The sequence below is a fragment of the Acanthochromis polyacanthus genome, chromosome 13, assembly GCF_021347895.1.
Source record: "Acanthochromis polyacanthus isolate Apoly-LR-REF ecotype Palm Island chromosome 13, KAUST_Apoly_ChrSc, whole genome shotgun sequence".
Lineage (NCBI taxonomy): Eukaryota > Metazoa > Chordata > Actinopteri > Pomacentridae > Acanthochromis > Acanthochromis polyacanthus.
In genome coordinates, this window is record NC_067125.1 from 26,919,458 (window position 1) to 26,934,592 (window position 15,135).

General features: G+C 42.8%; 1 protein-coding gene across 1 annotated transcript in view; it reads left to right on the forward strand.

Annotated features, from left to right (window-relative positions):
* The window catches only part of bcl9l (bcl9 like), a 33,725-nt gene that overhangs the window by 15,692 nt on the left and 2,898 nt on the right, over positions 1-15,135 (forward strand). The window contains exons 2-7 of the mRNA XM_022202771.2: positions 7,819-7,892; positions 8,747-9,156; positions 11,446-11,568; positions 11,943-12,117; positions 12,243-12,327; positions 12,658-15,067. Of these exons, the coding sequence (XP_022058463.2) occupies positions 8,835-9,156; positions 11,446-11,568; positions 11,943-12,117; positions 12,243-12,327; positions 12,658-15,067 (3,115 nt within the window). The 5' untranslated portion in view covers positions 7,819-7,892; positions 8,747-8,834. The remainder of the gene's footprint in view (positions 1-7,818; positions 7,893-8,746; positions 9,157-11,445; positions 11,569-11,942; positions 12,118-12,242; positions 12,328-12,657; positions 15,068-15,135) is intronic.

Sequence of the window (15,135 nt, forward strand, 5' to 3'; positions counted from 1 at the left end):
AGATTTTTTTTTTTTTTTTTTAGAAATCGACTCCACCTATGATAATTTAGCTAACTGCTCACTATTCTCCAAGCCGTTTCTTCAACAAATACTGCACAAAACCGGTTACTATGGAATATGCAGGCATGACAAAGAATTAACATCAGTGACATTCAAGTTAATTCAGTTATTCAGAGTTAATTTTAACAAGAAAGTGGGCTATCGGTGTAAACAAATGGCTGCCAGTTCACATATATTTCCTGCTGTGGGGATCAAACCCGTTTCCATCATTGAGTGTACACTAAATATTAGCATCACCTTATTATGATGCAGTATAGGTCCGCAGCACCATAAATTTCAGGCTCCAAAGTGACAATAAAGTTGAATCAGTTGTTCTTTAATACAGTTTCAACGAAAGCCAAATATTATAAACTCTGATTTATTGCAGATGGCTTTATTAGGCTGCATTAGTTGAATGTGGTGTGGTAGTTTTCAGAGCCATAGTACACTGGGATATTTGAATAGGGACAGTTCAAATAAGAGGCACTGCTCCAGTTGGTATCAGTCCACTTATTGTACATTTTATTTAAATAGCTGTTTAGACAGAATTATTTGTTGACATTCTCAGGTGACTCAGCAGAAGCATGAATGATAAGTGGAACTTCTAAGTTTCTAAGACAGTTTGGCTGTACAGAAATGGGTACAAGTAACAAATTGACACACAGTTCTTTTTTTTTTTTTGTTCCTTTTACATTTTTACTTAATGTGGGCTCATTTTTACTGCAATATTAAGTCCTGCACCTCTGTGGAAACAAGACAACGATGGCCTCGAAGTAGAGGGAACTCAAAAATGTCCTTAGTGCAGGATGCCAAAGTTATGATGATAAATCAAAGAAACCAAACACAAAAGTAGAATTCCTTTGATTATCCACTACTCTTCAAAAGTCTGGGGTCACTTAGTGATAAAAATGTACTTATTTCTGAAAGAAAATCATTTTTTTCAATGAAGATAACAGGAAATTCATCAAATACAATTTAGTGTTAATGTGGTAAATGACTATTGTAGCTGTAAACAGCTGATTTTTAATGGAATATCTCCATAGGGGTACAGAGGAACATTTCCAGCAACCATCACTCCTGTGTTCTAATGCTACATTGTGTTAGCTAATGGTGCTGAAAGGCTAATTGAGTTTTCATGGAAAACATTAAATTGCCTGGGTGACCCCAAATTTTTGAACAGTAGTGTATATTTTACCAAAACAATTGAGGGGAAAAAAAACCTGGATTCAACAGTGTTACCAATGCTGGAAAAACAGTGGTGACTCTACATACTGCAGATATTTTACTCCTTACATTTTTTTTATTTGTTTCCATAATTGTCTCGTGTCTGCTTTGTGTAAACACTGCCGGAAGTTAAGCTGAAAATACTCTTGAATTTTTTGTTGTGTGATTATGGGTCATGGCTGAATCACTAGTGGCTTAGTAGTAGTGCTAAGGAGTGCATGTGTTTTTGTTTTTTTTCCAGAATGTAGTTAGTGTAAATGATTCATTTCTGCCTCTTTTTTTTTTTAAAGTGAGACATATAGAGTAGACTCATTTTGATGAAATATACCAATTTTATGCTTAGATTTGGATAGTTTGCCCAATAGAACAACATGTCATCTGATGTTTTTTCCCAGTTCTTACAGTTTCTTGCTGTGATAAATGATGTGTTTCGGGCAACTTTTTTGAAAATAACGTTCGCTGAGGAGCCACCAGCAAGCCAACACTATGTTTCAGTGCAGTGATGCCCCTGAAATGACTGTACTGTTAATATTTTACTACATTTACTCTATGTGGCTCTGTTCCCCTGACATACTTTCTCTTGATGCTACTTGGGGAATTCTTCAGCTCTGCATGCTTACTCTCAATTTTCCAGCTTTTTTTTTTTTTTTTTAATAAATTTTTTTAATTTATTATTTTATTTGAATGGGACAGTGCATATTAATGAACATACAGCGATGTAAATATGCCAGATTTAGCTCAAGGCTAATTTCCATCTGTTGTCCCATGGGATAAAAGACATACCACCAAAACAAGAACATACTAGCAGCTTTTGACTGCTAGGTGAGCATGTTAAAGGGGAACTTCGTTTTTTTTCAACCTGGGGTCTGTTTTCATATGTCATTTCATACATGTGAGTGATGGAGAAATGAATTTTCGACATAGCTCCAGTATTTAGCCAGGCAGGCAGCTTAGCAGCTCAGCTAGCGAAAAGCATGGGGCAACTTGCCCCCCGCGTCAAAGTCCGCCCTAACGTGCTTTTTTCCCCACACTGACTGGCTCAGATAGTCTCAATGAGTGTCCCACAACATACTAGAGATGAGAAGTGAACGAAAACCTCCACATTACCTGGCGATGGCTCTTTGTTGTGGTCTGTATCCAAATCTCAGGACACTAGAAAGCAAATCTTGTTCCGAAATTGCACGAGAGGTCACGCCAAAACCAGTGTTTCGGTGCGAGCTATCGCAAGCCGGTCAGTGTGAGGGGAAAAAAAGCACGTTAGGGCGGACTTTGACGCGGGGGGGTGGGGGGCAAGTTGCCCCATACTTTTTGCTAGCTGAGTTGCTAAGCTGCCTGCCTGGCTAAATACTGGAGCTATGTCGAAAATTCATTTCTCCATCACTCACATGTATGAAATGACATGTGAAAACAGACCCCAGGTTGGAAAAAAAACGAAGTTCCCCTTTAAGTCTGGATAGTGCTGCACAAAAACAGCGAATGTTGTTGAGTTACGGGCAGTTTAATGATTTTAATACAGTTGGATGTTAATTTGGACTGAGATGCATGGATATACTTATCATGGGTTGTATATGGCAGCTAATTATTTCTGGTAATTGATGCACGCAATTTTTTAATTTTAGAGTACAGATTGCAAAGTCTTCCTCACAGATTTGACCTCAGGTAAAAGCAGGGCTCCATGTTGCCCTATTTAAAGCCCAGAACAGCTTTGTTTTCTTCTGTTCCTGTGCCAGGTTTGATGGGATCTGGATTTTACCAAGTTATCCAGACATCTCTGTGCTATGTATCTGCGTTGTATTGTTTTTCATTGGCATCTGTATGTGCAGTGGACTGATAGTGGGCTCTGGAGTCCTCTCAGTGACACTAAACAGACTTTCACTACATGTTTCTTCCTCTTGGGCTCTGATTTTACTTCGTCTTGGACTTAATTCAGCATCATCGAGCATCTCAACTGCTAATTTCTCAGTTTTGTGGCCAGATGCTGCGTCTTCTTACGTTCTGGATTCGTCCCGTGACTTTTTAAGAGGCTGCGCAGCTTTTATAACTTTCATTAAATCGTGTTGCTAAATACAGTTTTAATTTGGGTGTTCTGCCAACTTCATTAGAGCAGCAGACTTTCATAACAGGATGTGCATGAATCTATTTCTGAATTATTGGTGGCTGCTAAATCTGTTAGTGATAATACAGGATGATTCTTCCTCATTTATTACACTGAGCCAATAAATGCACTCCAGGCCTAAACAAATGTAGTCACACTTTATTCTGAATTATTTTTGGATTTTTATTAATTCTGCAGTGTACATTTGAATCTAAGAGTCAAATGCTAATGCATGTTCACAGTAATGTTTTTTTTTTTTTTTTTTTTTTTTTTTTTGAGTTTCTCAGTTTGAGAAATGATTTTTTTTAGTGTGTTTTCTCAGTAGTTGGTCAGCTGCTCCTCAGTTTGGGTGACGCCAGGGCCTTGATTAGTCAGTCTCTGTACACACCAGGTATGTGTGATCAATCACAGGAAGTGGTGCCCTTTACATAACATGCTATACTGGTGTTTGCACTTTTACAAACCGGGTCAGCTCGCTCCTTTGTTTGCAGAGTTAGACTTGGATCTTAAGCTATCATCCCATTATCTCTCCCCACTTGCTGGAGACTCAACTTCGGTATGAAATTCTTCAGAAATGGCCATGTCTGGTGTCACACGTTGGTCATGTCACCCTTCTTCCTGTCGATCTTATATTAAATGGAAGTAAAATTAGCCTTTTCGGCTTCCAGATAGAAATGTATGAGAGCGACATATTTTCTTGCCGCCGAGAAGCTGCTAAACCTCCTGAAGACGACTGCAGAAGAGTGTGTTTGATCAGGAAAGCTTCAGTCTGTCGAGCCAGATGGAGAAACGGAGCTTTGTCAACACGAACAGAAAAGCTAGACTGAAAATGAATGTTCAGACCTGCTTCTGCTTTGGCAGAAACCGACTTGGATGAGGTGGGAGGGAAACCAAGAACAACGCCTCTCTTAAGGGGTATTAACTTTGATTTTACAACCTTGATTTTTATTGTAAATTAATTGCCTGGCAGCCATGTTGATTTGATTTAACGCATCATTCAAATGTCACCATAATTAAGTGCTAATCATCTCTCAAGCTCAGCTGGTTTAATGTCTTGCTACGTTCATGTATTGAGGTCAGGATGTAATGAATGCAGATGACACCAATTAAGTTCGGCGTTGGAGCCCCAGGTGTGTCTGATTAGCTCGTTTTTTTTTTTTTTTTTTATGAACAAAACCTTGAGCTGATGGCAGAACACGCGAGTCCGATTTGTCTTGTTCAGTGTCACTACACTCCATAAAATCACAAATCAGGGCAGAAAACTAAGTGTAAACTTGAAAATAAATCATTAAAATTTAAGTGGCACAAATAGAAAACAAAAAATACTTGTGATAATGACTGACAAACCATCACAGATACATCAACAAAGTGATTTTAGCATTAACAGGCTTCAAAAATTACTTTATTTACTCCGCTTTAATTGTGTTCTTTTGTCTGTGAAGCACAAAACGAACAGAATTCCTTGACTTGAACAGTGAGACCTGCTTTGTTTGAGACCTGTGGCTGCACAACAGTTCAGTTAAACATTAATACACCAACTAAAAAATCTTAGTCATACCAGCTAGCTGTTCTTCCAGAAAATCAACAGAAATTTACTATGCATTCAAACAGCTGAGCCAGTGGAGGTAAAACTCTAGTTGTGATTTTCTTTTTTAACAGATGTTGCAAGTATTTGTTTGCAATAGATTTAAATCTTGTGAACAGATGTTGCATGTAGCTATTAATCAATGAGAATGGGCTTATCGCTGTTGAACCGTGTCTGACCCACGTACCGTATACTGATCAGTGGACAAACAGTAACAACCTCTTAATCTGCTCAAGTTAAATGACATTACCTCGCAGCCTTAATCTTACCATCTCTGTATATCCCACATAGAAGCTTTTGGGATTTGCTGATTGCATTGTCATATTTCGAGTAGAAATCAAATAGTTCTTCAGCCATGTATACTATATGATTGTTAAAAATAAAATTAGCAATTCTGTTGCAAAACGACCTTTCTTAAATTCTCTTCTTGGTCCGCTAACTGGAAAAAATATCCAATGTTGGCACACAGCTGCGGCTCTGCAAATAAGAAACAACAAATTGGCTCAGATGGATTTAGACGGTCCTGTGTGGATTCAGGTTTGTGCACGTTTGTACTCGTGCACAAGACGGGGAAAGAGGGAATGTAGATCCAGCAAATGCTAGCTATCCGAATATGCCAACTAGCCAACTATCAGCAACGACTGCGAAAAACTATTTGAAGCAAACTTTCGACATGTTCTAAAAGATTATTTTAAAAGTCAATGCAAATTAGGCTTTTGTTGCAAATAACCTGGACTGCATAGCGTCCTAAGAGGATGGCGCTATTGGCTACGTTACAGATGGCTGTAATAGAGTAGAAGAAGCTGGAAACTACTAAGTACAAGACACCAAACTTTGGCGATCCACAAGAGACAAATAGAGAAATCCTGAGGAACTGTTTTCAGTTGGTAAAGGTGTAATTAGTCTTTCACGTCAGCTGGTATTTTCATTTTTCATGCTGTCTGAAGTCAGACACCGAAACACCTGATCAGTTATGTGAGTAAAATGTTAGATTTATTCAGAAAAGGGATTTCCATCTCCCATCATGCAAATTTGAAAAGTAAAAACCACCTAAAATGACTGTAGAAAATTTTTGCTTTAAATTTTTTCTAATTTCACGGTTTCTGTTAGCTTTCTCTGAGATGGCACATTTAAAATTGTTGCAAAAATACTGCTACAGACTCCACTTTTAAGGACAAACGGCTGTAATTTTCATTCGTCGATGTGTTACCACTAAACGGAAACTAAAATCCAGTAAACAAAAAGTCATGCAGCCTGAACAACACAAGCTGAAGTCATGCTGGTAATGCTCCTTGCGACTGATTGTTTAAACATGGACTGCATGCATGTGGCAAGAAGTGGGGATAATAGTAGTGTGAGGCTGAATATGTTTACAAAATGTTCTAGTGAGACAGAAGATTTACTTTAACGCCCCTTTAATTTTTTGTGCCTGCTCTTACAGTAAAAACTGGACTCAAGATTTTTTAGGCTTTTTCTTTGTTACCTTGATTCCACTTGTTATCTCTGTGGCAGACATGACAGAGCCTCTGCTTGATATTCACTCGACTTGTATTCATTTTAGATAGGCCTATCTGTTCCTAAGTGCCCACTCGAAGGTCAGCATCTCACCATATGATTAGCCTGCCTTCCCTTTGTGTTGCACAAAGCGAGTGAGTCACACTTTGTCAACAGGAGCGACGTCTGACTGTCCCTGTTTGAGTTAATGAGTGATGAAGTCCTCAGCCGGTGAACAACGCACCTCTCTGTGCCGAGCCGAGCCGCTGCTAGTTAATGACTAATTACGGCGTTGTGTTTGCCATTACCTGTCAAGGTGAGCGAGCCGTACATATGGTTCTGCTGGAGCGGGACAGCTGACCCGACTGACGCGTGCAGCGCCGGGATTGTGTCATCGACCAGAAACGGGAAAATAGTGGAAATGTTTACACGAGATCTGCATTATGTCAGCCACATATCTGGGCTCACTGTTTGTTTTGAACAGGCCGCGATAGCTGTTTTGACCAGCTATTGTTCAGCAGCAACAGGTGTGGAAGGGTCTTGTCGAGACTTGAAAAACACTGAAGAACTGCTCGGTGCTTTGCGCGCGGCAGCTTTTATGGGATAGACTCAAGGAAAACATGTGTACAAGTAGTTTTCATGCTGGATACAAATTCTTTCTACGGCGGGAAGCACACCCCAGTAGCAAAGGTTAAAATCAGAAGCTGGAGGTTATGGACACAGGCAGGTGGTGGTGTCAAAAGGGCGTCAGCTTGCAGCCACGGATCTGAACTGAGAGTTAAGCCTCATGCGCTGGGTAATGTCCTCCACTTTTCAGCTCACTTTAAGGCTGTTATTACGCGTGCACTTTTCCAGTAAAACTAGAAGCTGAGACCTGAGGGGAGGGGGGGGGAGACCTTGTATTCTAGGATCTGAAATAGATTAAAAACAAATTCAGATGAACCTTTTAGGTTTGCTCGTGTGTCTAAATGGCCCTAAAGTCAAATCTGTCAAAAGCAGATCACGTGCGTCGAATGTGAAACAGAGAGTGAGTCTGAGTGAGAGGGAGGTTTTGCTGCAGACAGCACTGTAGGACGTGTGGCGGAGTTTTTGCGGTTTGCAAAGTGTTTGGCAGGGGGAGGGACCTTACACGCTGCTGAGCTGCTTCTGAGTTTCAGCTCCCTCCCCCGGCTCAAACTCGGCTTTACTTTCTTCCCCTTAAAGTGACAGTTATCATGCACACTTTGGCCCTGCTGTCTTATCAGTCTTGTAGCTCCTTCTTCCTTCTTTTCCGTCCTGATGTTGACCCTCGGGCTGAGGACACTTACTCTAACAGATAGCACAGGGTGTAAAGGTTGCCATCTGCCTCTGCTGATGATATTACTGTCTGATTGTTCCCCAGGTCTCTGTGTGGTCAGTGAAGCATCATGGAGAACAGCATGGCAGTATGTCAACTGAGCGTCTAGGTGAGATGAGGTGAGTGAACAGACTAAAAAGCTTTTCTTTAAAGGCCTAAACCACAACCAGACTGTGTAGTGTGCACTGTGAAGTAGAAGCTTTCAGATTAACCCTCTAAACCCCAAGCTGTTCCTTCTGCATTTTTAGTCACTGTGGGGTCATTTTGCACTGTAATATAAAGTCCTGCACCTCTAATGTAACAACACAACCATGACTCGAAGTAGACAAAACTCAGAAATGTATTTAGTGCAGTCTGACAGAGTTATGCCTTAAGTCATAAAAATGTAAACAAACACTGAATTTCTTTATTTATTTTATTAAAAATGAAAAAAATGTATTTAACAAAAAGTGTCCATATGTGTTACCAATACTGGAAAGAAAATAATGACTCTAAATATTATAGATATTTTACTACAATATTTAAGATTTCATTTTGTTTCCATATACACAGCCTGCAGTTCAGCCCAAATTTTCTGAAAAGTCTTTGAATTTTTGTCATGTGACTGTGTGTGGGAGCTGAGAAATTAATAGCTTCCTGGTTGCACTGGTGATGGCAGAATTATTTAGATTTTTTTTTACTGAAGGTGGTGTTTTTTTTGTGGCACTCTGTGATTAAAATGCCACATTTTTAAGCTTAGATTTGGCTTTCCTGACAAGATCAAAAGTCACACAAGTAGTTCAAGGACTGTTGCAAAGTGGGGGGAAAAAAGTGCTTGTCTCTGATAAATGGTATAATTCACACGTCTTTCACATCTGCCAGAAGGTTTTGGGGTTCAGAGGGTTAATTGTTTTACATTTCCTAGCTGCTCCTTGTGCATGCTGTGTAGAGATTTATCTGAATCAGAGTTTGGATTTTTTTTTCTCTCCATCAGTGTCGCCTGTAAGCAATGTGAGCTCTGCTGACTAACAGGCCCAGAAATTCTCCGTACCAGACCTCCGCTTCAATCACCAGCCATTCAAATGCACCCAGACAATAAACTGGCCAATCATGGCAAGCAGGTCAGCAGCGACGGCCGATCCCAGATACCCGGCGTGAACCAGCAGCAGCAGCAGCAGGGAGCTGCCGCCCACTTGGGTTCAAAGGGGGTCGGTGCTGGGAGCCATGGAGTCAAAACCAACCAGATTTCCCTCGGCAACCCCGGGCTGAAGGCCGTCAGCCAATCAGTGAGCAGCGTCGGGGGGATGCTGAAAACCAAATCCAAACGGGAGCGGAGTGTCTCCATAGATTCTGGTGAATCAAGAAATGCCATTCCTCCAGTCCTGGAGGCAGATGCCAAAGGAGGTACAGTATACAAGAAACCATGGCAGCAACTGGGACATTCAGGCAGCGTGGTTCTGTTCTAACTATGCAGAAGTTCACTTCCTTTAGCTTCCTATCAGCCAAATCTTTACCCGAAATACCAGATTACACGCATTCACCTCCTCCACAGCAGGAAGTGAATGTAAGGACTGAGAGGACTTGTTTTCTCTTTTACTGAAATGCCCTGACCTTTCACTGAAGCATCAGAATTTCCCCCTGGCTTTTGATTGTTTGTGCCATGGCTGCACGGCGGTGACGTGTCTCAGATGAAAAAAACAAGGTTTTCTGTGGCTGCTCAGTGGGAGAGACTTGTCACAAGGTCGTGAAAATTTAGCAAGCCCAGAGAGGTTGTTATTGTAGCAGGAGATGATGAGTTTTTGTGAGTGTTTGGGTAAATATTTGCGTCCGCGTGATTCGGCACAAAGTGTCTGATTTGCATTTTGTTTTGCTGTTGCTTATTTAAGTGTTCATACGAAGGTTTGGCTGCAGATGACATTAATGTGTTTTGTGAAACTCATCTGGGCTTCCTGTACATGACTTGAACCTTCTCTTTAAACACACACGTACACAGTCATGTTTCCATCACTTCAGAGGACATTACATTGACTAATTTCCTGGAGACTTCCCCAAAACTACTCACCGAGCTTTAACCCTAATCTTAAACCTCATCTTCACCTTTGAAGTTGATCATTTCCATTGTGGGGGTTTCGCCTTTTGTCCCCAAAACTGAGGCGAGTTCCCACTATGTGACTGTATTAACAGATGTATGTCCTCACAACATCAGTAATACACCCCGAGGCAGAGGTGTGGTTCCAACACAAAGAGCAGCAGAGGCTGAAAGAAATGAAAGATCATTTGAAAGCAAAGCTCTCCTGGCTCCCTCTACACACCACAAATGCTCCTCCTGTCTCTCTCTTTTCTGTCTCCTTCACTGTGATTATTCTGCATGTTGAAGAACTAAACTGCGTAGCTCCTCTTTATGTGAAATCACCCTGCCACCAAACCTTGAAACCTGTAAAGATTCAGTGAAAAAAAAAAAAAAAAAAAAACTGAGCTAGCTCTCTTAGATAAACCAGTAACTGCTGGTAACAAAAACAAGAGGTCAGCTCTTTCATGCTGCCTCTCTCTGACAAGGCAGCAGTCCTCCCTCTGCTGTCCTTTTCTCTATATTGTCATAGCAACTTCCCTCCATACTTTACGTTAGCAGGCTTTTGAGCTCGTCTTTTGTGCTTATTGAAAGGCAGTTTTAATCCACAAATCAGAAAGATTTTGACTAACAAACCTGAAACATTGTGACTAATGCGCTGTAGAGCTGCTCTAAATATATGACGGTAATCTTCTCTTGTGTCACCATTTAGAGTTTAAATGCACTGTTGTATTAGGTTGGATGTAACAATGTACTCTTGGCCAGTAGCTGCCTGTGACCACAAAATCATATTGGTGACTTGTGACAAAGTTCTACTAAACAAAACATTCAAGATATATGTGGGAAATTTTTACAAACAGTACAGCATGAAAGTAGATAGATGGACACAACTGCAGTGTTTAGAATTTACCTATAAAGTGTTGTATTTTTATACATTCTATTGCCTTATTGTGTCATTATCCACCATTACTCATTTAGAATCAGATTGTGGAGGCAGCTTTAGCAGAGCAAAGGGACTCCCAAGGTTTTCCCAGTTCAGAGAGGATATACAATCGTCCCATTTTGGTCACCTGCCTCGGTAGACGTTCCCGTACCGTCCTGGTCAGATGCCATCTCATCTGATTCCTTCTCTAGTTTTCAAAACTGTTGCACAGACAAAAAGAAAACATTTAGTTGTTTGTTGCTGCTTTTTTATGCCTGCATAGGACATTTTTCTACAAAAACAGGAGCATTTCTGCAGAGATGTTCAAGAATGTGTGGATGAGTCTGTGGTTCACCTTATAAGCTTCAGTGTGTGCGTGAAAATACTGATCCATATAGAAGTCTATAATGACTACTAATATAGTACACTTTACAGACATGATTGCATGATTACCTTTTTTATTTAAGACTATTTGGTTATTGATTTGAAGTGAGTTACTTTTGTCGATGAAGTTGGGATCCTGTATCTTTCAGTGGACTACACTGGAAGAGACAGAATATTAGTTTTGGAAAATACAGAGGAGGATTTATGCCGTTATGGGTTAATGATTAAAACAGAATAGCATCTGTAATACCTTTTAAAAGAACAGTAGTCTGACAGTTGTTATCCAAGTATTGATGTGTGTTTGTGTGTTGTTCTCCAGAGGGTGTGATGCGCAGTAAGCGGCGTTGTGTTCTGGAGAAGAAACAGCCATATAGTGGAGATGAATGGTGCTCTGGACCTGACACAGAGGAGGACGAAGACAAGCCGCACACTGCAGCCCACCGTAAGTCCATCTGCCTCAACACTGGGGACAACATGCAGCCTTTAGCTGGTGTCCAACAATAGTGTTATTGTGACCACAGCAGCGAATGAATTCCGGGCAGAAATCCCCTACCGTGTCTCAGTTTTATTTGCTCTGAATGCAACAGGTTGAGGCCATAAATTATCAATAGCTGTGTCAGATCCTGCACTCGCACACACTGAAAGGAAGATGTCAGCTTGGAATGCTATACTATCCCTTTCACTGATTTGACTTTACATGTGTTTTAGCTCCATCTAGTGTTCAGATGTTGTAGCTAAAGGAATGCACTGGTATTGCTTTGAAAATCCAAGCTGCCACTGGAGAAAGTAAACCGATGCACTGCTGTCTCTTTTCAGGGGAGCGAGGGCTGGCAGGTCCTATCCAGGGAATCTCCGATCGCCTGTCTGCTGGACCTATGTCTGAACCAGTGGGCCCGGTTATGGGATGTGGAGTGGGTCCAGGGATAAAACCAGAGCCACCTCAGCCTTCACAGCAAGTGGTGTATGTTTTCACAACCAGCCTAGCCAACAGGTGAGAAATATTTGCAGTCATCAAACATCACATCATAAATAGAGATGATGTTGTTACTATTATTAAGATTATATGCTTGAAACCACAGTGAACAATTAAGTTTGTGTTATGTCTTTATTTGACAGTGCTGCAGAGGCTGTAATGAAAGGGCAGACTGATTCCATCCTCCTCTTTCACCAGCAAAATGTTCCACACTCCAAGTTGGAGCAGGTTAGACATTCAAATTGAAGATCTCAATTGTTTGTATAACCACAGGAGAGTAAAAGTGTTTTTGCCACTGTGAAAACCACAGGTGCAAATCATGTGGCATGGTTGACTTGTTTAACTATTTTTATCTCAGGTAGCTCTTTGTTCCTTTTTCTATTTGTCACTTGTTAAACCTCTGTGAATATACTGTTTGACAAATAGGCTTTATACCATATAATTTTTTATAACAACTTGAACGCCAGTTTAAATAATGATGAAATGAATGAGCAGTAATGCAATTCAAGGTGAAATAATGGCATTTTAATAGCTTTTCCTACTTTTTTCCTGCTACAGGGCCACCCATCAGGGAAGCTTCCTAACCTGCCTGAGAAGGTAAACTCCAGCAGCTCTCCACCCACTGGCACCCCTAAATCTCAAAGTGGAACTCCACGTCCGGCTTCTGCAGGAGTTGGGGGTCCGCTGCATCCTGCAGGCACGCCATCATCAGCAGGACACTCTGATAATGAATCCTCTCAGACCAGACCTGGCGGAGCTTCCAGCAATAACAGCATCGTCCCCTGCAGGTCAGATGGAGGGAGCACAGCCACGCCTGCAGGCCCAGAACCAGGGTCTGGAGATGGGGAAGGTGCGGGCAGCATGCCTCTTCCTGTTGCTACTGTTTCTCCCTCTGGAAGTCCCTCCATCCTCTCTGCACACCTACAGAGTGATACAATCCAGAGGAGTGGCCCAGGGAACACAGATGGCCTTTCCAAAGAACAGCTGGAACACAGGGAGCGCTCTTTACAAACGCTCAGAGACATTGAGAGGCTGCTTCTGCGCAGCGGAGCTGGTGGAGGTCCTGCAGACCCAGGAGGCTCCAACAACAGCGCTCCCAATAACTCATCCAATCTAAATAATAGCAACAATACTGATAGGAGTGGTATTCTGGAGGACAGTGATAATGGTACTAATAACTCTGGAAATTGCAGTAGTGGTAATTTGTTATCATCTGCTTTGGCCCCAATGGGAGGGATGAAGAAGTATGAAGAACCCCTCCAGTCTATGATTTCCCAAACACAATCGCTTGGTGGACCTGCCCTGGACAGCCCTCAAATGGACTCTCACCATAACCTACCGCAACACCCCCATCACCAGCTGTCTCCACCTGGGGACGACATGGTTCAGTTACTGGGACCAGAAGGGCTGACCCCAGAGCAGATGGCCTGGAGGAAACTTCAAGAAGAATATTACCAGGAGAAGAGGCGGCAGCAGGAAATACAGCCGCCTACACATCCCCAGCACTTTAGAATGATGTCTGAGATGGGCATGCATGGAGGCCCCATGATGATGAGAGGACCCCCTCCTCCCTACCACAGCAAGCCTGGAGACCAGCAGTGGGGTCCTTCCAATATGATGGCTGGAGGAATGGGTGGAAATGCACGAATGATGGACATGCACCAAGAAGGACCCCGTGGCCCAAGGTTCATGGGGCCGATGCAGAGAGGGCAGCCTGGGGGAGGGGGTTTTCCTGGTAGTCCAGGGCCGGTTTTATCAATGGAAAGCCTAGGACCTCAAAGGCCCACCCGCCCAGGTATGATTTGGTTAGATGATATGCCCAACAACATCAGTGGTGGAGGTCCTTTTCATGGCTGCTACCCTGGTGGACCTCCTCAACACTTGCAAGGTGACCCAGAGCATTTGTTGACACGTGAGGAAATGTTTCGCATCATAGAGAAACGGCACATGCAGGGTGTTTCCAGGTTTGAACTTGACAGATTAGCTAAACAGCAGCAACAAGGAAACCTTGGCTCAAGAATTATGGAAAATCTAGGAGGTCCAGACTTTCCCAATTTAGGAATGGGCCGGGGTCCGCCCAACGTTCGAGGTGATCCTATGGACTTTCCTGCTTCACGGGAGATCATGGGTTCTCCTGGAGGGGGTCCTCAGATGAGAGACTTGGTGGATTCTCCTCTGGGGGGCAACCTCCCAATGAACATGAACCCACAGATGAATGTTCAGCAGCAGATGATGTTGTCCCAGAAGCTCCGAGGGGGTCATTCAGGAGGGGGACCTTTAGGTGAGATGTTTGGCGCTGGAGAGATTTCACGAATCAGGGCTTCACAGAATGGAAGAGGAGGAAATAAGGGAATGGTGCCAGGACCTGATGGCCACTTCCAGTTTTCCAATCAAGGTCCCTTCTCTGGAGGGCAGGTGGAAGGACCCTACCTTCAACAACCTGGTCCTGAGATGTTTGGGCCTGACCAGCAAGGTCCTAATCAAATGGGAGGTACATCACGGCTTAGTCATATGCCGATGAGCGGAGGCCTTAGGGGAGCAGACCTCGGTCCGCGGCACCCCTCTGACCTGTCAGTCAATGTGAACCCCCTGACCTCTCCTTCAGTGCCTCCTCCTCATCAGCTCAAGTCTCCATCCCTCAACCAAGAGCCATCTCCTCTTCTACCTTCCCCTTCGGCTCCAGGACTTAAGTCCCCGTCACAGATGTCCTCTGCTGGGCATCACCCTCCTCTTCCCCCTGCATCTGGTGCTGGAACTCCTTCCTCTTCTTCCATGAAGTCTCCCCAGGTAATGGGGTCTTCCAACCTTGGATTGCACTCTCCGTCTGCATCTCCTGGACGACTCAAGTCCCCGGCCATGGCTGTGGGCTCTCCAGGGTGGACGTCTCCGAAAACAGCTCTTCCAAGTCCAGGTGGTCCAACCGGTGGGAAGGTAGTGGGCAACGGAGGAAGTAGCTCCACTGAGACAGGTACACCCCAATCCAAGACATCAGATATTCCAGTACTGGCATCTCTGATCATTATTGCTGTTATTTTT